Source organism: Egretta garzetta, unplaced genomic scaffold (genome assembly GCF_000687185.1).
Source record: "Egretta garzetta isolate BGI_Z169 unplaced genomic scaffold, ASM68718v1 scaffold248, whole genome shotgun sequence".
Classification (NCBI taxonomy): Eukaryota; Metazoa; Chordata; class Aves; order Pelecaniformes; family Ardeidae; genus Egretta; species Egretta garzetta.
The window spans coordinates 1,043,227-1,070,648 of NW_009260596.1; the positions used below are offsets into that span (position 1 = coordinate 1,043,227).

The following is a 27,422-nucleotide window of genomic DNA, read 5'->3' on the forward strand; positions in this document are numbered from 1 at the left end:
ATGTGCTAAGTTTTTTAAAAAAACAATAGGGTTATTAAAATGAAGTACAAAGAGGGAAGTTAATTTTAGATATGAGGAAGAGGAAGTTGCATTCCGGACTGTCCCACAATGCTGTTACTGTTTGTCCTGATCCAAACTGAAAGTTTGAGTTTATTAAAAAGATTCAATGCTTGTAGTTAAAAATGAATACTTTAGGTGTAAATCAGTCTTTTACAAGAATAAAGATTGCCATGTCTTGGAAGTTTAAAGACTTAAATAATATAGTCTGCATAAAAAACATGAAGTGTCTTTGAATTGTTTGGAGTATTTTTTTCCATGCTCAACATAATTCATTCAATTCTGTGTAATGGTTTTCTTCAGGGAATGGTGTTGTAATTCACTTGCCAGGACTCTTTGAAGAGGCCGAAAAAAACTTAAAGAAAGGAAAAGGTGAGAAAATTTTAAGATACTGGTCTTAAAGTAGTTTGTGGGGCCCTCCTCAAAAGATTTATATAGAGGATGCCTCTGTAGAGGTTATGTACAATGTGTTTTTCCAGAATTCCATTTAGCTGCTAGTTTCTGACAGGAGTCTCGCTAGAAGTCCCAGGGCCATCATGGGAAGACGGACAAAAGGAATCTCTGTACAGGTTCAGAAGAGAACATGTTCCAAATATGAATTATCCGCAGGCATTTTTCTTTGCTTAAAGCGGTAAATTTAAGAAGTGAAACAACTTGTTAAAGTGTGTTAGCTGTTCATAGTAATTTTACCTCTTACAATATTAGTGGACAGTTTGATGATACAGTCTGCTGTAAGTGAGGTAAATCAATGGTCTAGATTATTCAAAACCGAAAAGCTACTAATTGATTGCTGAAATTGAGAAACTAGTAGAACAGCTAGAATTCTTCCTCAGAATAAGCTTGACTCTCTCAGCTTTATAGACTGATGCCAAATTTTAATTATTGAAATCTACTTTTTTTTTCTCTGGAATGTGATTGCTTTAAATAGATTGACTGAAGGCTAAACATGAAAAGTATTTATCCTTTATACATCAGAAGACAAAAATGCTATACAAAACATAATCTGAACTATTTAATTTTGTCTTTTAAGGGCTAGAAGGCTGGGAAAAAAGACTAATAATTTCTGACAGGGCTCATATTGGTAAGTTCCTTTTTGTGGTTTGGGTTTTTTGATGATTTTTTTTGTTGTTGTTGATTTTTTTTTTTTTTCTCTGAATTTTCCATGGCAGTAAAAGCATGACAATTTTTAGCCAACTCTTTAGATAGATAAGTACTTTTCTTTGGGTTAAGTCTCTGTATGCTGCTTTGGTTTATTGAAGATCCTAGAAAAAAATCATTCACCACTCAGGATGCTCCCAGGTTTATATTCTAGTGACTTTTTAATCCTATTGCAATAAGCATAACCTTGTCAGGAAAGCAGGTTCACTTTCCAAGCCAAAGATCAGAGGTGCAGAGCAGTCAAAAAGCAGTTCAGAAGTTAATTGACTGAAAGATTCATTTCCCCCTTTGGTGTAAAAGCAGTGTTGTTTATAGCAACTTCTCTGCTGGGAAACCACGTGACTGGGCATGACTTCCAAACTAACGGGCTCCCTACCAAGTAAATTGCCATGTACTTCAGAAAGGAGACTTTATGGGAAGGACTCTATAGGGATGGAGAGAATGGCTGCCCTCCACACAGGGACCTCATCAGTCAAGCGTTGGTTCCAGCCTGTGTTTCAGACAACTCTGCGATTCAGAGCCTGGAGTAAAATAGTGTTTAGAGTCCAAACCACTAACACAGAGCTTCAGAGGCTTTTCCTGTGTCACTCCTAGGACATCTTTATTATATAAATATTTCCTTTAAATTAGATCTTTAGATATTGTAACATAATAGTTGCATAACTGCATATATTAGGAAGTGGGCTTATTGCTGCTCTGGTAGTCATCTTTTGAAGTTACAAACTTTTTAGGTCTTTATTAGATAAAAGCTTCTAACATCGGAAAAAAAGGTTTTGCTTTTCGTTTTGCTTTTTGCATTTGTGTCTTTGGGTTTTTTTGTTGTTTTAAACTGATCTGACATAGCTTAATGAGTGAACATACTATTTCACAATAAATATGTTTTTACGTTGGAGTAACTGTTGAGTTTGAAATAGTTGAGTAACTGTTCCTAAGTTACTAAAATCCTTCTGAGATTAGAGTCACAGTAGATTAATTACTTGGAAATTACTAGGTTCTTAGAAAAAATACTCTGCGATGATTATATTACAATGACAATACTGTGAGGTTTTCAAAGCTAAACAGGTCCTGAGTAAAAAGGACCAGGTATTGACTGTCACTGATAATCATTCAAGCTCTTAAGACAAATGAACTTTCAGAATGCTTCTCTTTAGAAGGTTTTGGTGACAGTCTGGAGATCTGTTGCCATGATAAATATGCCTTCTCTAAAATGGGTATTGGAGATCTCTGAATGGCTAGTCTGTAATAAAAGATCAACTAAAACTAGGTTCAAGCTGCTGGGGATAATCTAATCCTTTAAATTATGAGGATGTGTGGAAATAAACACAAAAATAAATTGGTGAGACAAACAACGAAAACCACTCTTGTTCTAGAGAGACTAGACTTATTAAACGAGTCTGTTTCTTGCAAGTTTTCGGTCTTTCCTGTGGAATGTGTGGATTAGTTGTTTAACATTTAGGGCGATAGTACTTAAGAAAAATAATCTGGCTTCTGTTAACCCGCAAACTGTTGCAACACTGTATTTGACATGAGTTTTGTCAGATTTTTTTTGCTTTAATAGTAGACAAAGAATTTGGGTAAGGAATACATTGCGTAATCTTTGTCATTAATAATATGTAATGCTTTAAAAAATTAATCAGCTTGTGAAGATGACTTCTGTGTACATAACAGGTATTGGTGAGAGCTTTTGTATTTCCAATTGTGTTTTAATTGATGTTGTCTAGAACATAAAAATAAAATGGTGTAAGAAATCTTTAGAATGAATGAGAATGTTTACTTGAAATTCCCACCTTAAATTTAAGCAGTAAGATGTTTTTTACTAGAACCTGTTTTCCAGGATTTTTTTTCAACTGCATGTTTTCCTTGTTTCCTTGTTGTACATACATTCTTTTGGGCTACAACAAAGCTGAAATGGCTTATTTATTCTGTCGGAGGTGTATACGCAGTCTGCAAGTATTCTATAAAATAAACACTTGGGGAAAAAAAAAAGAAGTCTCTGAAAAACCTCAGAACTCTTTCCTGTGAAAAAATGTAACTTGTGAAAGAGGAGAAAAAACTCATCATTTTATTTGCCTTTCTTCAGTGTGTATTTTTTTGTTTTCCACATTAATAAACAGGCTACACTTGGTTTGAATAAATTGTTACTGTTAAGGTAATTTGTTTCACACAAATTTCCTACTTAAGTTTTTTTTTTTTTTTTTTTTTTAGTATTTGATTTCCACCAAGCTGCTGATGGCATCCAAGAACAACAGAGGCAAGAACAAGCAGGAAAAAAGTAGGTAGTTTTATTTTGTCAAACATAGGATGACTTAGTACAAACATATGACTTCATAGGTTGGATTTCTATTATTGTTTGTCACAGAGTTTAAAAGAAGTATTAATTATTCTTGCAACTCTTCAATGTGGAGTATGCAGGGATCACTGCTTACACTTTTGTCCTCCAGTGGCTGGCAAAGAGTATATACTTAATGAAAGGGTTGTATCTTGATATTTTGCCTTATGAAAAAGTTCCTAAATTCCTAGTTCCTAATTTGCTTTATAAAAAGGGTTCCTGCTTCATAATGTTTTACTTGTTGACCGGAGGTATTTGTTTCTGTAAAAAATGTATTTCTGTATGAAGATTGAAGGACCCCTTTATCATCTCCAAATAACTGTAAGGTCTGATATGACTAATTTGGTATCTCACAACACTTCATTGTCAGAAGTGCATGTAAAAATGTTTGCATTGTGTACTATGTGCTGCTACTGACTTTCTGAAGCTTTTGAAACTTCTAGAAACCAGATGCTATGTTTCTAACTTGTGATTTCCAAGTAGCTCAGTAGTTCTTGGGGATGGGGAAAAAGCTGGAAGAATTAAGTGTGACATGTCTACAGCTGGAAAGCATTGCAGCACTATAGACTTCTGAGATACCAGTAAACTTAATCTCTCTTCTTGGAAGTTTGTCCATGTGGATGAAAAGTAATTCAGTCTTCCTTACTGAGACCTGTAAAAGGTATAATCCATGAGAATAACCTTTAAGAGAGTGTCTGATTTGGGCATATCTTGCTTCACACAGGTTGCTATTGAGTGATAACTTGTCAATTATTCTTATACTGGGTCATTTTCACACTTGACTGTGCTGAACCAGCGGTCTCATTAACTGTTATTTTAGGAATTAAAAAGTAAATGGGAAGAACATACACATATATGGAAGAATACACATCTTTTTTTTTTTTATGAGCCAGTATGTGTATATCAGCTATTCTTGAATGTTTATGGAGCACAGGCTAGAATTGTTATGACATTGTGTGCAGTTAAAACTACTGTCAGTCACTCAGCTACTTGTGAGAAGGAACTACTTTATTAGTGTTAAAGATTGTAAGGGAGAGTCCAATGAAGAACTAACCACTTTTCTCCAATTAATTTGTTTTAAATAAAAAAAAAGTTACATTCAAAGCTGAAAACCAAGTCACTCTTAAAAGTGCTATATTTCTTCTTTCTGTGGGGTTCTTGACAATTCTGCAACAATCATACAGTTTTCAAGCTTGTTGAAACTGCTGATGGATTGAAGGCTACTATCTATTTCCTTGTAAATGTTAAGGCTATCAAAGTGACTGTAGTGGGGGGAGTACTACTACAGGCTGGCTAAGAGCAGGCTCTCATAAACTGATTATCAAAAGACTGTCTCCTGTTTGGTGGTGGTGGTGAATTGAAATAGCCTGCTAACACGACAAACTGCACATTTGACTGCGTAGCATATTTGGTATTAAAATTCTTTTGTGTCTAACACTTCAGAGTTGATCATTATAAATAGTAAGTTTGTTTTTCATTTTAACTGAATGCTTTTATCTGTTCAAATGTAGCTCAGAAGCAGTCACAAGTAAGGCTCATGTAGCTTCACTTGCAGAAAGGTTATAGAAAAAGTAATCTAATATAGTATATTATGCTTATACAATTGTTTTAACTTCTATAAATACAGTCTTCTGACAGCTTAACTCTTTTATGAATTGGCATCTCTTAATGAAACAAAATAAGTGGAACCAACTCCTTAAAAAAATTCTCTGAGGGTATGAATTGGGGTGGAGGCTAGAGTCAATTATTTAAGCCACAATGTCCTGGTCTGGTTAAATGATACCATGTAATGCAAAGTTGATACAGGTTTTTCTTTTCAGACTGCAGGCAAATGTATCGCTCCCTGAGATTACTCACTATTGAGTCTAATCGGAATAATTTGGTTTTTTCCAAGATTATTGTTTTGAATCTACTCCAGATTACTAATGACCTAACTAAAATGAATTATGTACTGATTGTGAACTGTATTTCCGTTCACTCACATATCAATTGATACCCTTTAACATAAAGTTATGACCTCTACCTTCTACTTGAAATGGAGTCGCTCCTGAGCTGAGTTATGGTATGGTACCTTCAAGGCAGTTTGAAGAAATCTGGGCCGCTCTGCATATGCAGAATTAATAATTGAAGAAGATAAGGCTTTGCGTGTCTGCTCAGGCAGGAAAAAAACCAAAACAAAACAGTTAAAACTAAGTGCAAAACTAACCTTACCAATGTATAGCACACTTCTTAAAATGCTGCACACCTGTTTGCGTCTCCTTAAAAAGTTACTTAACCTTTTGAGAGTGATGAGGAAGATGTTTGATAATCTGCCTATGAAGACTGCAGTTTGGCTCCATTTTGATAGCTGTTTAGCAAGACTCTGGCAGAAGACACTTTCTGAACTAGCTGTACTTCTGACAGTAAAGTCAGTGCAAGCAAGTTGTATCTTATGATATCACTGACTTAAGCTGAAAAAGGCTTTTCAGGCAGAGTGGGTAGGTCAGGGTAAGAAAAAGAATTCAGGTTTTCAGAATCAGCTACAGTGGAAAAATCTATTCCTGAACCCTTTCTAATGTACAGCGTTTTGAGTATCGTTGTCACTCTTAGATGCTCAACAGTGTTTTCTGTTTTCCTGGCTCCACCTGAGGCATTTAGAATTAAATTAAATATTTATTACATACAAACTTCAAATCCATACTGTTTGTGCTGTTGCTTTATGGAGGACTTTCTTTAGGGAAGTGTTTAGTTAGTTTCAGGTCATACTGAAGGATGTTGTCCTGGCATCCAGTTCCTTAAGTATGAAAGTTGGGAATTGTGTACAAATAAATACTAAGAGTTCAATAAAGTATGAAAAGTTACTGGTTTAAAACCAGATGCATGTAGGAGATTAATATATTTATGTCTATAAACAGTGACATTCTGAAACTAAGTTGCATACTAGAAGTATTTCATGTTTTAAATGCTTAAAACAAGGTTCTAAATGCTCACAATTAACAGCATTTCATTCTATGCTAAGGATGTATTAGCTTTAAAGAAAAAACACCTTAGTTTTATATCAAGAATAACTCCTGTTATTATCTTTTGAAAGTTTGGGAACTACCAAAAAAGGAATTGGTCCAGTATATTCTTCAAAAGCAGCTCGAAGTGGACTCAGAATGTGTGATCTTGTTTCTGATTTTGATGAATTTTCTGAGAGGTAATTTCTGTATTTTAATGCACGGTTTTAAGCGTAGTTTTCTGTTTCTGGGTAGTACTTTGTGTAAGCAATTACATCTGGTTGCTGTTACTTTTTAAATTAAAAATTATTATAAAATATGAAAATAATTTCATCTATAATTTTATTAAATTATCTATTTATAATTGTTAAATTATTTTATTGTTTAAAATTGTTTAAACACCAAATAATTGCCGATATTTGACTAGTAAAACCTAAGCTTGGTTGGGGCATGAGGAGGAAAGCAAACAAACAAAAACCTTAGTGAAGCATTTTTGCCTTCCAGGTTCAAACTGTTAGCCAATCAGTACAAAGCGATATATCCTACCTTAGAGATAGATATTGAAGGGGAATTGAAAAAGCTCAAGGTAAGCCTGCTTCTATCTGTTAAATGATTTAATCACTGCATGCAGATACTGATATGTAAATCTCTTGGTGACTGATGCTTGTGCTTGCATGAGGAGTTAAAACTGATTATCATGGGAAATTGCTACATATCAATTTTAAGAGTCTGCTAGCATCCTTAAAGACACTTTTGACCCTGTTTTATGCAGCATTTCAAAACTTGTTTTCAAGAGAAATACTGCAAACTTTAAGAAAAAGGCTTATATAGGGAGAATTATTTTTGACTTCCACTTGCCCAAACATACTAGCTAGGAGAAAAAAACGCAAGATTGTAGTTGGGGAAGGTGTGTTTCATTGTAAAGCAGAATATTAATTCCTTGTATCAGAAACTTAAGAACAGAAGTAAATTATTATTCTAAGTAGTAAGCCTTAAGGAAAAAAAAATACTATCTAACAACATGGAAAAATTGAAGTTGATAGCAGCAAAACTAATGAAGTCTGATTGTCAGCAAACTAGTCTTGTGATTATTTATGAATTCTGATGTTTTTCCTGAAGTTGGGACAGTTGTGAGATTTCTCACTAGCATTAATTCTCTTACACCTAATAGCGCGATTTTTACTGTGCACCAAAGTTCTTATTTGAAAAAATTGTCAGGTGTCTTACCCAGTCTTTTTGTTCATGCATTTTATAGAAACTTAACTGTATGAGATTTTTACCCCTTGTCAAATTTGGTTGAAGTTTTCCAAATTGTTTAAAACCATTGAGGTATGTGTGGAATAGGGGAGGGCGTGCACAGCTACGTGTTTAATTCTTTCAGAAAATCAGTCCAAAGAAGTCAACTTTCTTACATTTTTAGTTGCCACTAAACTCAGTTTACCAGCTCTAGAATGGAGTATATGGGAGTTCTTAGCACTTCTGTTTGTCTTGCTTTAAATAATATGTTATACATGTTGAGTTGTAGTATTTTTATCAATACGTAGACCTAAAAAATCAGTTACAGTTGAATGTTAGATAATGCTTTATAGTTTACTTAATACACATTAGGATTACAGAATATCTGAAACTCATTGCTAAGGTGGAAACATAATATGTATTTGCAGCTTGAGGAAAATTACTTGTACTTAATGTTTGTTTTATGCTAATGGACTTGATTAAATTCTGAAAGACAAAACATCTCATTAGCATAAGAACTTCCATATGTTCTCATGGGGAAAAAAGGCAGTGTACCAAGTGTTAATCTGAACGTTACTGGCTTCTTACATCCAGCTACTCAGTGGCATTCAGGCACTTGACCCTTAATTCCAGTGAATAACTTTTTAGTTTTACTTACAAGCGTACCTGTGTGTATATATATATATTTATCACAAATTAATGCTGCTTTACAATTGTGTGCATTTGTTGGCTTCAGAGAGCCAGAAGTGGAACCCCCCACATGCTGGTTTTGGGGGAGAAATTTTGAACACTTGGAAATTAAATACTGAATACAGTAAAGTATTGTGATTATGCTCAAGCTTGAATGTTTCTAAAGCATTTCAAAAAATTGGATTTTATTTATTTATTTATTTCCTTTTTTCCCCTCTTTTTCTTTCTTTCCGTCCAGGAAAAGCATACACCTCTATTGGTTAAATCTGAGTCTAATATTCTTCCTTCCCTTGTTCACATATTATGGCATATTTAGCATTTCTTTGTTTGCTTTTCCTTTTCCAAAGGAATAGGAGCATTGTTATGAAGGAGCAATAGCACTTGTACTCTGGCTGGCTTTATCATGATGAAATTATACTATACAGTAGTCTTTTGTATTATTCAGGGCTGCATGGAAAAAATAAAACCAATGGTAAGGGATGGCGTTTATTTCATGTATGAGGCTTTACATGGACCACCAAAGAAGATCTTAGTAGAAGGTGCAAATGCAGCACTGCTGGACATAGATTTCGGTAAGTATAACCTTTTTGAGTCGTGTTGCTATATACTTATGTATAAGTACATAACACTAAATATAAAACTCTTCTGTGATAAGCTGTTCTTATGGCAGAATTGGTTTTTGTATTTTGGAAGAACGGTACTCTCTGACTATTAAACAATTAGAGGGGAGGAAAAAAGTTTTTAATTAAATTCTTTCAAAAAGCTTTAGACTCTCACAAGATTAATTATTTGAATGACAGAAAAGTCACCTGCTCTTTAGTTAAATAGAGTGTAGCTATTACTTCACTGTCTACAAATTTCATATGAAATAACTCAGTTGTATACATCAATGGAAAACGCTTGAGAAGAAAAATGGAGAGCTTTGAGAGGCAAAGTGTTAATGCAAAATACTTGTTGACTTTTGAAGAATCAGCTTGTGTTTTTTTAAAACCCTTTGTATAGTACTTAGTTCTCCACTGTTTCACAATGTAAGAAAAGATGTTGGGAATCTGGATTGCTAATGAGGCAAGAATGAAAAGATTATCCCAATCAATTTGAAGTTATAAATGGTGCCATTTTTCTTAAAACACTGTAATTTTGCTAATAAAATTAAAAGCTTCTTGATAGGAGCAGCTTTTTTTATGAGATTATTATGTTACCATTATATTGTAAGGGCAGATAAATAATTACACCTCTGTATAGGCATAAGCAGCCTATATGATCAGCTCCTGCATTTTGTCACATTTTTCTTCAGTCTCACTAGACTTGTTACTGCATCATTTTTGTTGTTGGAAAGATGCTTAAGCCTGAAATTGAAGCCTGTAAGCATTACTGTCAAACAAATACAAAATTGGCACGCACTCTGCTTTCAGCTGATAGGAATTCTGATACTGGGCATTTTCAAACGTTTGTTTGAGAGTTTGAAAGCCTCTTTTAAGTGGAAACTATGTCTAAGACTAGTCACTGTTAAGTGTAAGCACCAAGTTTTCCCATGATAATGGGAATATTGGAAGAAACTGAATATCGGAAGAAACTTCCTTTTTTAACAAGTGGGGAAAAAAGAGGAAAGAGGTCTTCAAATACACTTGTCACAGGGAAATGTTTGATGCAAACCAGAGATTATTTGCAGAAAACTCTAGAGGGGGTTGTTTTTTGGAAGTAGTGAGGATTTTAGATTTCATGTAAGGGTAGGAAATGCAAATAGTCTGAACCTCATCAGGTATGTCTGTAATGCATACAGAACCGCTTGGGTGACTTAGATCTTTCTCCTGCCTGTGCTGTGAGACCCACACACAGAGAACATCTGCTCTCCCCTTTGGTGGATATCATCAGTGGGTCGGACACTTGGGTTAACAATAGACAAGTCCTAGTCAAAAGATTTGACAAGGCCAAATTTGATTATTGAACATTCAGAATGAGACTATTTTATGTGCTTTGGTGCACAGAAGTCTTAATACTGAAGTGAGATTTGTGAAAGTGTGTTCGTTGGCAGTGAAGGTGGTAACTCCCCAGCCTTGCAGTCCATCCCACTTTTCTGGAGCATGTAATGAAGCTCGCATGTGCATGTGTCTGGAGGTGAGGGTGTAGGTATTGGGGGTGTGTGGTCTTCTCTGTTTTTAAACATTGAGTGAGGATAAACCAATGTCAGTATACCAAGCTGGGAGCTGAAAACGTGTAAGACTTGTCTCACTGGCTCTGCTTGTGACATCTACTAGCTATATTTATCTGTCAGTAAAGAAAAGCTCAACTACTGTGTCCTAAGAAAGGTAAAGAGTCCTTGCAAACTGCTGTTACATATCACCTGTGAGCCTATGTCTTTCTCGTGAGAGATTTGAGCTAAAGTAAAAGAAGCTAGAGATACCTGAAGCTACTCTGCAAAACCTCTCTGAACAGTCTCTGAAGGATTTTGACTTTTTAAATTTGTCTGTATTGCTTTCAGTTCCTTTTTGTCTTGTCTGTTCCTCTCTTGCCCATTTGTCTCTCTTATACCAAAAGAAAAAAAATATGTCTGAAGCATGAGGTAGAAGTCTCTTGCTTATATGTAGTTACTGTGTGGCTGAAGCATTTGTTCACAATTCAAATAAAATAAGGACTGGCATGTTCTGTTTCATCTTCCATTACTAAAGATTCTGAGCTGTTTAAGTCTTTTATCTTTGCTGTGCAGGCTGCTTTTTAAATGAGGGCTGAACATTTAGCTAGAGACAACCTCTCACCGCTAATGAACTAGACTATATCCCAGGATTCTTTTTTTTTTTTTCTTTAATTGTAGAAATAATTTTTTTCATTTGATTATATAAGCAAAATAGTTCTTTCCAGAATTCTACACTTCTTGCCCTTATAATGTGCTGACAAGTTTGTAGAGCTTGTATTCTATTTTTCCTCCCAAAATGAAAAACGGTAAACCTCTATTTCCTAACCTTTTAATACTGCTTTCTTAAGAGTCTCCCTTCAAATTTTCACATTGTTCTATTAGTGAGTATATTTTATGTAAGATAGGAAGGTATGGTTTTCTAGTGTCTTACTCCAATTTTTGACTTGTATGATCATTCAGAATTGTTATGTAGTCAACTTTTGCCTCTGTACCAGTTGAAGTAAGTGCAAAGATTTCTACCTTTTTCAATAAAGAAAGATCAGACAATGCACACACAAAGCTAAGAGCTCATTAAATATGTACTTGACTGCAAAATAAATTTATTGCATGTTTTGTTTTGGCTTTTAGTATTTTAAAACCTAGGTATGTGCAATGCAAGTACTATTCTTCACCAGGCTAGAATTTTTTTAATGTATATTTTAAAACCAGTGTTTTAATAAGTTTTTAAAACCTTTTTTTTTTTAATAGGCACATATCCTTTTGTGACTTCATCAAACTGCACAGTTGGAGGTGTGTGTACAGGTCTGGGTATGCCACCGCAGAATGTTGGGGAAGTGTATGGAGTTGTGAAAGCATATACAACAAGGGTTGGAATTGGTGCCTTTCCTACAGAACAAAATAATGTGAGTGTTATCAGCCCTAGATGTGACCTGTAACTGGGTGAAATAACTTAGTGTGTCTGTCTTACGTTAAATCAGTGTTACCGATTAAATGCAAGTAGATGATGGTGTATATAGATGTCTTGTTCTTATGATTCTAGACTGAGCTTATAGGACTGCCAAATCGGATTGTCAATTTCTCAGACCTTCCTATGGAATTGAAGGCTAGAGCAGGAACAAATTTTGAGAGATTTGCTCAGTGTTCTCTTGAATTAGAAATAGCATTTTGTATTTCTATTTTGATCCCAATGGACAACTTTGTGAAAAATTGGGGGAAGAACTTTTAATGTAATTTACAATCTGGTAAAATGTTAAGTATACACCTGCATCATGTATTGCAAATAATAAAAAAAAAAAAAGGTTGATGTAATAGTATTATTCTTTGATAGGAAATTGGAGAATTGCTGCAAATGAGAGGTAAAGAGTTTGGTGTTACCACTGGTAGAAAGAGAAGATGTGGCTGGCTGGACCTTGTGCTACTCCGATATGCCTACATGATTAATGGATTTACTGCGTGAGTTATTTTGACAGCTTTGCTGGCAACTTGACATTAAATCATGAAATGCTACAGATTACTGTAAACTGTACATATACTAGTTAGTAGCAGTCAGACTGTTAGTATTCATTTGTTGATTGTTTTGATATTTTGATAAATTAACTGTCCCTCATTTTTCCTGGCATTAAATGTTTTTCTATTTCATACTTCCATACTCATAAATTTTTCTTCCTTTTGTAGCACATGATTATTTCTTGTTTAAAATGACCCAAGAAGCACTTATGTGTCTTAGTACTTGATGCTTCAAGCTACCCCAACCGCTGCCATCCCACCAAACCAAATCAAACGCCTTACAAGGGCCTTAAAACCTGATATAGTTTGTGGGGTTTTGTTTTGTTAGTTTGTTTTCAAAATAAGACAGATGGGAACCCATCAGTATCTTCAGCAGATCTGTAAATGTAAAAAATTTTAATATAATTTTGGGATTTTAATTAAAATGAAAAATAGGTGTCTCAAGCAAAACTGGTATAAAATTTCTAGTAGATCAAACTGTGTAAATACATGCTTTACTTAAATTTTCCTGTTTTTCTTGTCCTTTCTGTTTTTTGTTTAAAATAGGATGCAGCCAGGTATTTACAGAGCCAGTGTTTGATTATTTTGCTGCCTTCACTGTAGGACAGGAACGTTTGGCAGAGGACAGGAACAGACAGCAACAGGCATCATGCGATGAAACAACCTCAAATGAATGATCATAAAGTATCTTGGCAGCACCCTGACCAATTAAAATTCTAACACTTAAAGCTGTAGGCCAGCCACTTTAATTGGAGAATACTTGTTCTTTGAATTTTGCCATTTTCTTAGAGTACTAGATCTAAGGAGGCAGCAAAGAGGCTCTTTAAGTTTTTTGGTTTGGTCTGGTGTTTTTTTTAAAGTCACACCAGATACATAGATTAGTGCCATACAAGCTATTTTTCTAAGGAAAGACAATTAATTGCAATGTGCAGGAATCCATTTTTCTCTAGGTATTTTTACAAAGTGATGAGAGTTGAGAGTTATTGAACTTGTTTAACCAGAGTAATGTTTCTTTATAGATTGGCGCTTACCAAATTGGATATCTTGGATGTATTTCCAGAAATAAAAGTTGGTGTTGCATACAAACTAGATGGTGAAATCATACCTCATTTTCCTGGTAAGACTGCTTGTTTAACAATTTTAGATTTTGGTGAAATGTAATCTGATACTGAAATGCATTTGACTTTTACTTGTGAAATTTATGACAGGAATGTGTTACTTCAGCATCAAGCCATTAATGTCTTCCCAGATGCACCATGATGCCCTGTACCACACCTGTACCTGCACCCTAAAGACACCTGTACCAAATATTTTTATTATATTTGTGTGTGTATATATATAATATTTGTCTACTAGAAAGATGCAAAGTGCTATATAAAGCTTCTTAAACATAAATGTTGTTACTGCTTTACCCCTTTACTTTAATACAGGCTGCATTACCTTCAAGCTAAATTGGAAGCTCATTTCACACTCTAAACCCCGTGTCTTATTCCCAGTACTGTATTCATCCCCTCTTCTAGCAGGAGAAGTCTTCATTTACTACATGAGAGCGCTGATCTGGTTGAAAAGCCAGGTTTTTCTCTCTCTGTGTTCTTTTTCTAACAGTTCAGTTCCCTTTAATGGTTCACAGAGTGGCCAAAAACCTGTCACACCTACGCAATGGAAAAGAGGGAAAAAGGGTGGGGGAGGAAATGAGCAATTAGTTTAGGTGAAAGCAAGACTGTTTTCTAATGCAGGACCAACATACATCAGCTTAGCATGATATAAACTGTAGCTCCTGAGAAGGACAGTGGTCATTGTAGTAATCATTTTTACCTGAAAAATGTATCTGTATATTAAGATAGTCAAATATCACAAAACATTGTTTCCATGGATAATGCATCTTTTTCAGTTTGAAGTAGAGATACTTCAGAAAAATGAAGAACATTAACCAGTACTAAAGATTGGGCTTTCTGATTTTCTAATGTGTGCATAGATGCCTGTTCCATTCTAATTGGTACCTCAGGGTTTGAGGCTGGTCACAGGTTACAATTTTTCATATGTTATCAGCAGCAGAGAACTTCTTGTGGGTAAGGAGATCAGCTGTAGTAATCAGATACAACTCACAGCAGGATTTATGTAGTATAAAGATGCAATTACATATAAAGCAGTAAGTGATGATCTGCTAGTAGTCCTTGAAAATAGCAGGTATCTGTTAGGGAAATTTATAACAAATTAACAAAAAGATCATCTGTTTCTCCATGTGCTTGGGGGAGTTCTCTAATTTATTTGGCCTCCAGTATCTTCAAACAAAAGTGCCAGTTATAATCTGAATATATACTGAATGACGTGGCATGCACTTTTATTCAGGAAATTTGATGCTTATCTTGCACTAAACCAGGGAATGCTTTTACCTTTTTTAAGAGTCAAATATTCTCTGATGGATACCCTTATCAAAATACTAAGGAAATTAGTGTGTACTTTAGATGGCCTTTGAACGTAATGGAGATTGCCTGTTTGAATTGAGAACTACTCAGTAAATGCTTCATCTGTAGTCCTGTCATCTAACCTGGGGGCTATTTGGACTGTCTTGTGTTCAAGCCAGGACCTTCTCTGGCAGTCTCTCATTAAAGATGACATAAACAGATGGCCATGTTTTCCAGTACTAAGACTTCCCCCCCCTTCATTGTGTCTCTCAGATGGGACCAGAATCTTGTTACAACTCCTCAGGGCAGACTTTGCTTCCTATATATGCCCAGGTAACAGGCAGCTGACCTTTGGTCATAGCAGCACAATGTGGGCTTACCTGCCTAGCTGTATTTTTCTTTTCTGTCTGAACAATTAAGAATTTTGGTAGAAATTTAGTAGAAGCTGTTGTCTTTGCTGTTGACATGCTGTCTTCCTTAAGTGTCAGGAAGGAGTTTGAGCTGAACTTCTGGTAAGCTGTAGGATGCTGTCTCTCACAGTGCCTCTGTGTTCCACACCTCTCTCCTTGCTATACTCCTCAACATTTGGCAGTATTTTCAGCACATATGCTGCAGGTTACATATTACCCCTGCCCCTGGCATAAAAAATAAAAGGTAACTTTCTTCCTGCTTTGTGTTTTGCAGACCATTAGATTATTTGTTGTCTATATCTCTGCATGCTGTGCACTTCTATATTTTATTTTTTTTTTTTTAAACTTGCCACTTTGACATTTTGAATTTAATTTAGAAGAGATCTAGTCTGGGAATCTCTTGCTGGCAGGGTATTTCTTTCTCTCTCCCCTTCCTACCCTCCCACTCTCTTGGAGATGTTAGTGATTTACCCTTCTTGTGAAATGACTGTCTCTAAATTAGAAGCACACACAGTGCCCACCATCTCAGGAAAAACATGCCATATTTCATATATTGTTCCTTTTTCCAGCTGGATCAGAGAATCATACGAGTCTCACTCAGTTTTTTTAGCTTAGATTTCTGTGGGCATTTCATAATCACCTGTTAAGAAAGAACTGAAAATGTCTTGTAAATTACAGCTGACTTCAGTTGGTATCATTGAGGCTGTAGTCTTTTGCTATGGAGCTGGCCAGTATCTCCCATTTCTCTTCAGTCGTAGGAGTTTATGAAAGAAAGATGTAACTCCCTGCTAGCTCTGAGCTGACCAGTTTAAAAGGAATGTGAAAGCTGTGGTCTAGTCCTGCTTAGTGCCTCCTGTCAGAGTTCAGGCATCAGTTGATCTCAGCAGACAGACACACCCTCTAGCTCAGGAGACTTTGAAAACACAGACCCTTAGGAAATCAGGAGATTATTTCGGAGGAGCTTTACTTCATGCTTGCTTTTTGTTCTTGTGCTCTTTCCTTGGGCATCTGCTGTACATTAAAGAGCTAGGACACCGTGCTAGATGCACCTTTGGTCTGACCTAAATGACTGTTTTTATGTTCAGTTTCTGGAAATTGCTGGAGGATCTGTCTCTTACAATGGTGCCAAGGTCCCAAATTTCAGCTACTCTTTTTGAGTTGGAAGTAACATCACATCGTTCCCTCTCCAAATTACAGTACCAGACTACCAGATGTTATTATATCTGCTCTCTCGGTTATCTAATTCAGCTGTTAATAAGGAGTATTCCAGGAAGCCTAAAAGATAAATCTGCTAAGAAAAGAGCTGAGAGAAATCTAGATGGTGACTACACTGAGCTCAGTTTATGGCTTATCTTTACCACGCATCATCTTTTCACACCTGCTGGAGCAAAATGAGAGAATAATTTGAAACACCAAGAAATGTATCCCTTCTTTTTCTTCCTCTCTTTTGGGGAAGTAAGGAATTGAACTAATACAGAGTAATGGAAGACTGTAGACAAGATTATACAAGATTAGACCATTCAATTCTAAGTACTTACAGCTTTCTCCCAGCTAGCCTCATCAGAGAGGCTTCAAAGTAAAACTGCCCGTGGACCTCCAAGATTAGGTGTTCAGTCACTTTCCCTCTTGGAAAGAGGGAGGCTAGTGTCCTATTCTAGACCATCTGCAGCACCTGGAGATTAGTTTGTGGGTTTGGACTTCGAATATATCTATTCTATTTTATAAATCACCTGGACAGCAGACACACCTCAGTTGCTATTGCTGATGACGTTAAAGAAAGTGCTTATCCTTAGCCTCTGCAGCCCAACGTCCTTAATGGGCATGTCTGTCCTGATTACAACAAGTATTGATTCAGGATCATTTGCCTTAACCCATAAACACCTCAGTCCAAAAATTGTCCATTTCTTCACTGTTGTTGGCTTTGAAGTCAGTAGAGCAGAGTCCACTTTGATCCTTACTCAAAATGCCTAGTTCATAAAGGCTGTCCTTACAACATTGCTACTATTGAACTCTTACCTGCACCAGGACAAATTATTCAAGAGGCTGAGCCTAAGTTTGTTGGCTACACAGATGCTGGAGGGGATTAGCTATGGTTTTGTATTTGCACCTCTACTGTGTCTCTTGCACCTAAAACTGTTTCCCAGGTTGACTAGCTGTCTTTGTAGGAGCGACTTGATCTGAGACATGGAGACTACATAACGTTAGTGGCAGAACCCTCCTTCTTTTCCAGGAAGGCAAGATTGCTTGACACCTCCCATTTTTTTATCAATGTATTTTGACCGTTTTCAGGCTTAAGGCTTTTGGTTTGCTGCCCAGTGTCATTCCAAAACTAATGTTCATATAATTATGGAATGATTCAGATCCAGAACAGTGTGCTTAGCATCTTTTCCAGTACTTGATGTCATCTCAGGATTCAGAGTTAATGGACAACACAGTAGCAAGTTACTAAGTGAGGGACAAAATGGAATATACTCATTGCTACTGTTCTGAGAAGTAGTTGGAACAGTTACTGTTTATACATCCTGTGGGACTCCACACTGTTTGACAAATTATTGTAGAATTTTGGGGTAAAGGGTCTGTGGGCATCAGCAGTCTATTATGTATAAAATATTATGTTTAGTACAAAGTATGCTCCTATGCCACTTTAAAATGTTTTAACCACCTGATACTTACATGCTGGTGCCTAATTTTGCTTTCACATCACCAAATCCCCCCATGAAGGGGCAGTTGGATCTTTGTATTTGTTCAGCCAAAAAAAAAAAAAATCAACCTTTTGTGGAATTACTTTTCCTGAAAAGTTGTTTTCTGAACTGAAAAGATTGTGGTTTAAGCAAAAATATGTGCATGTGGCTATGAGTGCTGGAATTGCTGAAGCCTAAGTCCTGATAGTTACTGGATTTTTTTTTTCTCTGCTTATATTAACAAAAAAGGACATTTCAGCACCTTCAATGCTGGTATTATGAGTAAACCTCTTTGTCTAAGAAAAGAATAAAAAGCTTTACAGTTATGTTATTTAGTGGTAGGGAATATATATAATCTTTGTAGACATATTTTTTTTCCTGTTTGCTTCTCAGCCAACCAGGAAGTCTTAAATAAAGTGGAGGTTCAGTATGAGACACTCCCAGGATGGGATACGGATATATCAAATGCAAGGACGTTTGATGAGCTGCCTGTAAATGCACAAAACTATGTTCGCTTTATAGAAATGGAATTGGGTGTTCCTGGTAAGTAAAACAGATTTTGTTGTTTTGGTTTTTTCCTGCTCCGTGCAACCTATCTTGTATTTGGCCTTAAAGAACATTCAATACATTGAAAACTAGTTTGTAGCTGTGCTTATTCTTATGTACCTGGTAACACCTGTAATTATTGTTTTTCTTCTTTTTATCTCTCTAGTTAGCTGTTGAACTGAAAATTTTCAGAAGTTGTAATATGCATTCTTTCTTTGGCTTATACCGTAGTTCTTGTTCAACTGAGATTTTTTTATAACTTAAGCTTAAGTGTTTTTCAGAGTGGTTATACACAGAGTTTAGTTATGCTGCCATTATAAAGTCAGTGGGACTACTGGTGTGTTAATGTGATTAAATATATATGACAGTAAGAGGTCCTAAACTAACAAGTTTCTCTTATGCTCCCTAATAAAGAAGTTCCTGTGGTTCCATCCAAAGCTGGGAATTAGGAGATGCTGCAATTCTTTACTTTTGTGATAGTTTCTATGTATCTTTTGTCCTGTGAACTGGAAAACGGATTTATTTATTATGGCAGCTTCAAGACTGTTCCTGCTTTTCTAAGTTACCAATGCATTCTTACTTTGAGAACAATAGACATGATTATGATTCCTTAACATACTAATAGTATATGCTGTGTTTTTCTTCAGACTACGGTACTTAGGATCTTAAGCGCTTAAGAAAAGTTTTTATCAGATACAATCTGATCTTGCTTTGTGTTACTTAAAATAAAAGTTTGCTTTTCTCTCCTGCAGTTAAATGGATTGGAGTAGGGAAATCCAGGGAATCAATGATCCAGCTGTTTTAAAGATTTCAGAGGCATGGAAGAAAGCACACTCCTCAAAAGACTGCTCGTTCTTAAATGCATTAGTAGCCCGCAAAGCAAAGATGTTGGGAAGATAGATTTTTGCATGGAAAGAAATGCTAGAGTTGATAACCCCAAATCAATCGCTACTCCTGAAAGAGGACATGAACCTGTATCAGTTCAACTGCAATTTCCAGGACTCTTGTCATTATTGTTCAAGGTGCCATCATATTTTTTTTTTAATTTACCTGATATTTACTTCATAATGTAATTCCTGTTTGAAAATCTAAGGTAGCAATTCTTTCATGACTGTTTGTCTTTGTTATCCTCTCTCTGCTTTTGGCGGTGTTACTTCCCTGAAATTTTAGACAGTAAAAATAATGCAGTTTTGCACAGATAGTTTTACATCCTCATTATTTGTATTCCTAAAGCTGTTGTATTCTTAATGGCTGCTGTTGTGTGTGATTAAAGAGGGGGATTCTGATTTTATAATGCTATAAATGCTGTCTAAATTATTGTGTGATCTGTTTTTTAAAAAAAGATGTGATGCCAAGTTGTTAAGAATGTCCAGGTTTTTTTAGCTGTGTAACACAGAAAACTTACTCTTTGTAACTCACAGAGGATGCTCAAGTGTTTACCAGGAAGTGTGCCCAGAAAGTTAAAAATTGATATTGTAAAAAGTTCATTTGCGATTATTAAAGAACCATTTTGATTTTGAGTTAAATGTTTTATAATATTACTCTTTTTTTTTTTTTCCTGGCATTTTAAAAACCCTACACTTCTCTGCTTCCAAGGCACATATCTCAAACTGTTTCCCTAATTAAATGAGGTTATATTTATATTCAGTGAGAAGTCTAACATTTTGATGCCCTTTTAAATTCCTTTCTATGTAGCCAATAGAAGGTCTTTCTCTGGAGAACTGGCAAAGCACAGATACTTTTGTAATTATAGATTGAAGATGCTTTAGAAATAACATTTCAAGTTAGGGAAAATAACAAGTATTCACCTCATGACATCTGACATATTTTGCCTTACTAGTGTTGGGAAATGTTCTAGATTTTTTTTAATTTATAACCATTATTATATATTCCAATGAATGTGATTTCTTTTGGCAATGACCCAATAATTACATAATGCCTTTCCAGATTTTTTTGACAATTACTTTGTTTTCACACACTATACTATGGTATTCATGTGCTTCCTTTTTACTTCAAATAAAACTTACTTTGTTTCCTAAACCCAAGTTTGTATTGGGGTGGGGCAGTAGTTTTAGTTTAGTAGATTTCGGCTATGCTGGTGAATATAAGAAACTTAATGCAAAATAGAAGATATGAGGCCTTTGAGATTATGTCTTAGGTAACCAGATGTTGCTGGAAATGGAATAGATTTGTTGGATTGATGCTGCTGCTGAGGTATTCAGCACAACATTTGTGTTCTCATTGGACATAAAATTGCTTATCATAGGGGGAGGAACAGGAGGATTGAAGGATGAAACCACTGATATTTAAGGAGCGTTTTCTGTTGAATTGTTTGCACGTGACAAAGCAGTTAGGGTGTGTATTTTACTTGTGTAGTATGTGGAAAGAGGAGGATACCACAGAATGCTCGAAAATTGGCAAATACATTGAGAGGCCTTTGTGTCAGCATTGCATGTAAAGATCGTTCTCAGCATTAGAAACCAACTTCATACTCATTTTTTTCTGGATGGGGTGAGGGTCTAGTTCTGCTCTCAGCCTCGCAGTCTAGCAAAGAACTGTATCATCCCTCCCTAGCTAAGGGACATCTTGAATTAAAGATCTCTTCCTGATTGCCTGATGAAGGAGGGATATAACTGTGTGAAACATAAATTCCAATGTTCATTTAGAAGGAAAAAGCCAATATTACTATCTTCTGGGTGATGGAGGGAATTGACCTTGCAATGTGAACAATAGGTAATAATTACTAAGTATTCTTGCCTTCCTGTAGCTGTAGGAGGCGACGAGGGGATTTGTGCTGTGAGTGAAACTACTGGCCCTGGACCAGGGGCCTAGCTGGTTCAAGGAGTGAGTAAATAAATAAATGAGGGCATGCGTTCTTTCTACAGTGAGTGAATAAACGAGGGCTTTCTATGTAGTTGTGTTTTGCTTCTATCAAGGAGAGACCTTCAAGTTCAAGGCTTGTTTCAATGTAACTCCACTGTACAAACTACCCTTGTTTTTCAGTTGAGGAATTCATATTTCCAGATGCAGCAGGATTCCTAAGCAATATAGCTATGGCCTAAAACGATACAAAGTGTTTCTGCAGTTAAAGAAACAAAACAGAATTGTCTTGGGTGGAAGAGTGATTCATGTTCTGTTGCCTTCTTTTAAGTTCAGCTGAGATTTTTCTTTGATTCTTCCACTCAACTGCAGGCCTGGAAAGTTGAAAACATCCTCCTACCAGTACTTGTCCAGATAAGTGGTCCAGGATCTGTTGGCATATATTTACTCTCATGACCTGGAATGAAGAATTTTTCTCTTTAAATTTCAGGTGGCTAGACTTGGCATCTGTAAAGCTTATTATGTTGTCCCTGGATGCCGGTTTCGCATAAGCTTTGCTAGTGTGAGTTCTTGGACGGGTGCACAAACACTTTCCTGGTGTCGAAGAATAGCTACGGAGGTTGTATTCTGCCAAATTCTCCCCTTCCCCAGTGCTACTCATTTGTACCTATGGGGAAATAGGCTGGGATGTGTTATCACCAACCTGAATGTTGTGGAAACAAACGTTAAAAGTTATGGAGGTAGTTTCAAGCGCTGTATGCTCTCCTCTTGAAACCATGCTGTGTTCAACTATGGAAGCAAGGAGGAAGAAGAGAACACACAGCCACCAGCAGTGTGTTTAGCAGGGGCAGAGATACATGTCTTTGAAGGCACTTGTAGTCTTTTCTCTAGCCGAAATTCATTGTTCTGCTTTTTTTTCCCCTCTTCATTAGTTAAGAGCTCTTTGGCCTCAAAGGAATTGCCACGCTGATTGGCAAAAGGCTTTTGGTTGTCTGTCACAGGCTAGTGGTAAGCTGTAGTAAAAGGAAGAACCTTTGTACTTGAATGACAAGCATGTATTTCTCAGGCCCTTCCTGTATCCTCCCTTCCTCCATGGAGTCTCTTCTGTTGCTAGCATGCAAGGGGAGAGGACGGCAGCAGAGCAGTTGAAATTGTTTCCCCTCCAAGCATCCCCTCCCACTAGCGGGATGTTTTCAGGAGGCATGGATACCTGTTAGACCTGACAAAGCTGGTGACAGACAAGGTATTTTGATCTCGTGACATTCTTGCTGCCACTGAAATATTTACAGTTCTCCTAGACTTGTGCTGTAGGGCAGCATTTAATAACCCTTATGTCCCTACAGCTTAGTGAGCCTCCTTTACTAACAAATAGGAGGGGGAGTGAGGGGACTTCTGCTGCTTAGCCTTTCCATTTGTATTCCACGTGTAATTGGGTTTTGGCATGTAGCTAATGGACAAAACCTTCAGATAAAGTGGCAGACAGATAATGTTGATGTAATGCATGACAGCTGCTTTCGTCTGTCATCATCCTGGAAATCTACTTTCCAGTAGAAGATTATAGTTTCCCTTTGCTGTCACAGCCAGCTCCCTTAATGAAACAATCAAAGGTTTGGCTGGTTTAGAAAAAGTAAAAAGGCAAAGTAGCTGGGAATGAAGATAAGGGACAGCTCAGTCAGGTGAGTTTTCTCCTGCTCATTCTGTTCCTCGTCTCTGAAACGGTGAAACTTGGGAAACCTAGCGGTACAGTAATCAAGCACGCTTCTTGCAGTGTGTGGCAGCTTTGCCTACTGAAGGCAGACCACTGTGCATACCTACATGCACACAGATGATGCATTGTTTGCGGAGACTTACAACTGTACACCATTCTTGGTTGCTCCGAGTGTTATTCTGTGATTCTGTTATGACTCATTTGATATGTCATCTTTAAAATACCTTGCAGTAAATACACATTCTAATATCTTCCATTCAACTTTAAACAGATAGCGGTGAGTTAAATCCTGATGTTCTTCACTGCCACTTCAGAACTATGAAGTGTATCAAAGCAATGTGTTTTCTTACGTTGTTTTAGGTTTTTTTCAGTGATAAATCAGTTTGTGCATGCGTCGAGGTACTCACTCTTCAGCTCTTTCGATACACACTCCTGGCAGCATCAATGGTGTGTTTGAGTAGCTATTTTTGGATAACAATCTGCGCAAGTACAAATAGTTTGCCGTGTTCCTGTTCATTGGTTGCCCTCTGCATATTACAGAGGGAACTGGGATACCTGAGTGTTGGTCATGGAGAAGAGGGTATGGCTTTGGGGGACGGGTGGCAGCTCCTTTTTGGAAAAAGTGAAATGGCTATTCACTTTTTTTTTTTCCGTGTAGTTTAGGACTAGGCTGTTCACAGCAGAGCTGAACCTCCATAGTTCATCTTCTATGCCCCTCTCGACAGGAAAAACAGCGCAGATCACTTATTTGTGTTGAGATGTGCCAAGTCAAACGCTGCTTTGTATGAAGTCTGATTGTACTGGTCACTGGTGGTCTTTTTCGTTGTTTTTTGAAAATGGGCGTACTTCCTGAGAGCTGAATTGTCAAAGTCAGGTTGGAATGGAGTTTCAGCTTCATAGTTTACTGGAGCTGGTTGCGACTTACTGAAAGGTCTAGGCAAAAATCATTCTGTAATCTCATGCTGACATATGGTATGTAAATACCATGATCCACCCAAAGGGTAGCCAGCATTATAAATGTACTTTCTAATCTCCTGCTGAAATGAGCACTCTGTATAATGCAGCTGTAATCTAATAGATATTAATAGCCTGAGAATGTACAGTAAAACCTTAATAATTCAGTATTGTTCGATTGGCTCCATCTGACTCGTAATTAGCACGATAAGGGTTGTGCCTCTTGGAGTCGAGCAGCTAACAGCATTAGTTTAATATTGCTAGCATTTTTAAAGCCTTCACTTCCCAACAGAAATAACCTATGACATTTTCTTTTTTTTTTTTTTTTTAAATTGAACATCTTTTGAAGTTGATGTGCAAGACAACAAATTTTCATAGGCGGAAAAAACCCAGCATTTTTTATTATTTTACAGTTTTCATTCTAGATTCTCATATAAATAATAAATTCAGGTCATGCAGCGCTCCTGGTATGGCCAAAAACTTTTGGATGTAGTTTTGGTTTACTCTGCCCGGATTCTCTTGTTGTTCCTCTTTTAGGCCAAAGCCATAAAAAATCATTAGCGGTTGTTGCAAGGTTGCTCACAATAGGCATAAAAGGGAGAGGCTTATTCCACAGGTCTTATGGGTTTACTTTGACGCACAAGTTTACCCTGGAGCTCCTCTGGATGCGTGCACCTCATGGACCCGTCCTAGTTGCCCGGCATAGAAGCCATGGGCATCCTTTCCAGGATGAACAACTGAGCTGATAAAGCAAGCAAATAGAAGATAGTGAAGGTACGAGCAGGAGACTAGAGGGCAGGGATCCCACCCAAGCTGTGGAAAAGCAATTTTTCTTTTATATGGCAGTTATGGAAAATAATTATTTTTGTCCCAGTGCAGAGCTTACAAGCAAATAAGGGAATGGCATTGATAACAGGGCAAAATGGTGCATCTCTTGGAAAAAATGCGAGTTTGTGCAGATGACTGCACTTTTTTTTTTTTAATTTAAGAAATAAAAACTGGGCAGACTTTTTTTTTCTATTCCCCTCTCTCCCAAAGTACCCTTCTGAAATACTAAGAGTCTTGAGCAGATTTTTTTTTTTTTTTTTTTTTTTTTAAATACAACTAACTGATAGCCTAACCTGTGTGCATAGTGCATGCTGTGTGGTTCAAGAGGTTTACCCTGGTGGCAAGGTGGGTGCAGGGTCCTTAAACTCCCTTAGTTTCTTTGAAGAGCACAACATGCCAAAGTCCCACAAGCAATGATGTAAAATGTTTTGGGGTTTTTTTGGTTTTGTTTGGGTTTTTTTTTGTTAAGGAACTGCTGACAGACCTAAACTTGCTTACATGGCTTGAATGTATTAATCTCCATGTTGGTAGCAAAATCTGCTATGGAATAGCATACCTCTTGGGAATCCCCCAGGAAGAAAGAAACCAGTGTATGCACGTAGAAGTAAAGCTTCTACAAAACATTACATTTTGCAGGGATATGGGAGTTTCTAGAATGAGTTGTTCAATATTAATGGCAGGTCCTAGAGCAAAAACGAATGCAGGAACAGTTCAGTTATTTAAACAGCATTTTAAGATTCAGGGCAACAGCATGCTGTTCTGTGACTCAAAGCAGAATTTCTCTGCAGACTGATTCATTCTATCAGTGGGCCTGATGGTCTGCTCGTTTGTCACAATTAAGTAATAATTTATTCTACCTCCCAAGGAATGAAATTTGGCTGCTGTGTATAAAACACTGACTCACCAGTATTTGGAAAACAAAGTAGATGTTTTCTGCATTTTGTTGCCCATCAGAGTCGGTGAATTATGTTTTGGCCACTCCATGGCAACTGCTTCACTGGAGTGTGAATTAATATTGCAGCTCCAGGAGTCTGATGTTAAAATCTGTTCTCACCAGAGACCTTAGTCAGGCTATTGTTTTGAACAGTATCATGACACAGCTGACTTAGGAATTCCTTGAATACATCCACACTTTGATTTTTTCTTTTTTTTTTCCCCCCCTAAAACTAGGACCAGTGCCTCTTCCACTTAGTTGTAGAGCAGGATGTTAAAAACTCCTTATCCAATTCAGTCTACAAAAGAATGTATTTTCATGCTTTAGATAATTTCAGTCAATCTTGGAAAATGTAGCTATACAACATACAAAAGTGACAACTCCAACACTCACACACAATATGAGCTGTTGAGAATCACTGTTATATTTACCAACATTTCCATATCCCTGTCAGCCAGTTCTGCACAACTGTTGTCCTCATCATAGTCAGCAGCACCAACAGAGATTCCTCTCTTCTCCCTGGGGGTGATTCTTCTCCTCCAGTTTTACCCTCAGCACCGCTTCAACAGGAAGGGTTACTCATCCTTCATCTTTGGGAAATGGGGGACGTTGCATCTTCCTTCCTCCTGCAGGAATCGTGTACTCAGGTTGCCAACGCGGTTACCTGAGATAGTGCCAGTAGCGACTGTGTCCTCCTGCAGAATTGACAGGCTTTATTCCAAACCTGTCTCCTGGCGTACACTTCAAAGGCCCTCATGTCAGAATTTATCTTCCATCCTGGATACATCCAGGAATATTTTTTTTTAATTTGCCATTTGAATGTCTAGGTTACAGCTTTCTCTTGGCCTTTGCACGCAAAACTTTAGTTACAAGTCTCAGGAGCTTTTGAGACTTGATGTGTTAAAAAAAACTCATCACGCTGTGAACTGAAGTGGCTTTGGTCTTCCCAGACAAGGGCTGTAAAGCCCAGTAGGAAGGAGAGTGCCTAAGACGAAGGTTAAATGGTTCATGTAGGGGCCTGTGGGGAGCCTGCGACAGACAAGGGAAAACAGTACATCCAAATGCTACAGCCGTACGGTTAAAATTGTGGGACCATCTGTAATCTACCTGCTCATGCTAAATAATCATCATCCATTAAAAAAATATCCTAATCTTGTTTTTGAAGCTTATTGAACTTAACAGACTGAAAAAGGAATCTTTTCCCAGGATGAAATCCATTCTGCTTTTGAAAACTGAGGAAGCCCATAGCAATGAAGTTTATTTAACTAAGTGGGATTTCTGCTTGCAGATTGGGCGAAGACTGAGGCTGCAACGTGAGTTTACCTTTCCTGCTTCACCTGGTGGGGCTGCAGATTTCGGTAAATCATGGAATGAAGATGAGGAAAGGCAAAGCTTGCAGGCACAGTCCCGGGGCCTGTCTGCCTGAGCTCCCTTTCCCTTGCTAAGCTGCTGCCAGTGAGTCCCCCTACCTCACTGAGCCTGGCTTTGTGATGGTCTCTCCTTTCCTTGCTGGCAGTGGAAGGGGATGCCCCTCAGGGTGGGGGGCACAG

At 37.1% G+C, this 27,422-nt stretch overlaps 2 protein-coding genes across 2 annotated transcripts; one reads left to right on the forward strand and one right to left on the reverse strand.

The window, feature by feature from the left end:
* Window positions 1-1,127: 1,127 nt before the first annotated feature.
* On the forward strand, window positions 1,128-20,371 carry ADSS2 (adenylosuccinate synthase 2). The gene is made up of 10 exons (XM_035900261.1): window positions 1,128-1,138; window positions 3,421-3,494; window positions 6,615-6,722; window positions 7,027-7,108; window positions 8,894-9,020; window positions 11,828-11,982; window positions 12,408-12,532; window positions 13,606-13,703; window positions 18,476-18,625; window positions 19,381-20,371. Exons 2-10 carry the CDS (start codon window positions 3,445-3,447, stop codon window positions 19,431-19,433), a joined length of 948 nt encoding a protein of 315 aa, XP_035756154.1. The 5' UTR covers window positions 1,128-1,138; window positions 3,421-3,444; the 3' UTR covers window positions 19,434-20,371.
* Window positions 20,372-21,810: 1,439 nt separating this feature from the next.
* CUNH1orf100 (chromosome unknown C1orf100 homolog) lies at window positions 21,811-25,345 on the reverse strand (the record flags this gene model as incomplete). The annotated part of the gene is made up of 4 exons (XM_035900274.1): window positions 21,811-21,905; window positions 23,905-24,089; window positions 24,760-24,852; window positions 25,272-25,345. Coding segments are annotated over 4 exons (447 nt in total), but the record flags the coding sequence as incomplete, so codon positions are not given.
* Window positions 25,346-27,422: the final 2,077 nt, after the last annotated feature.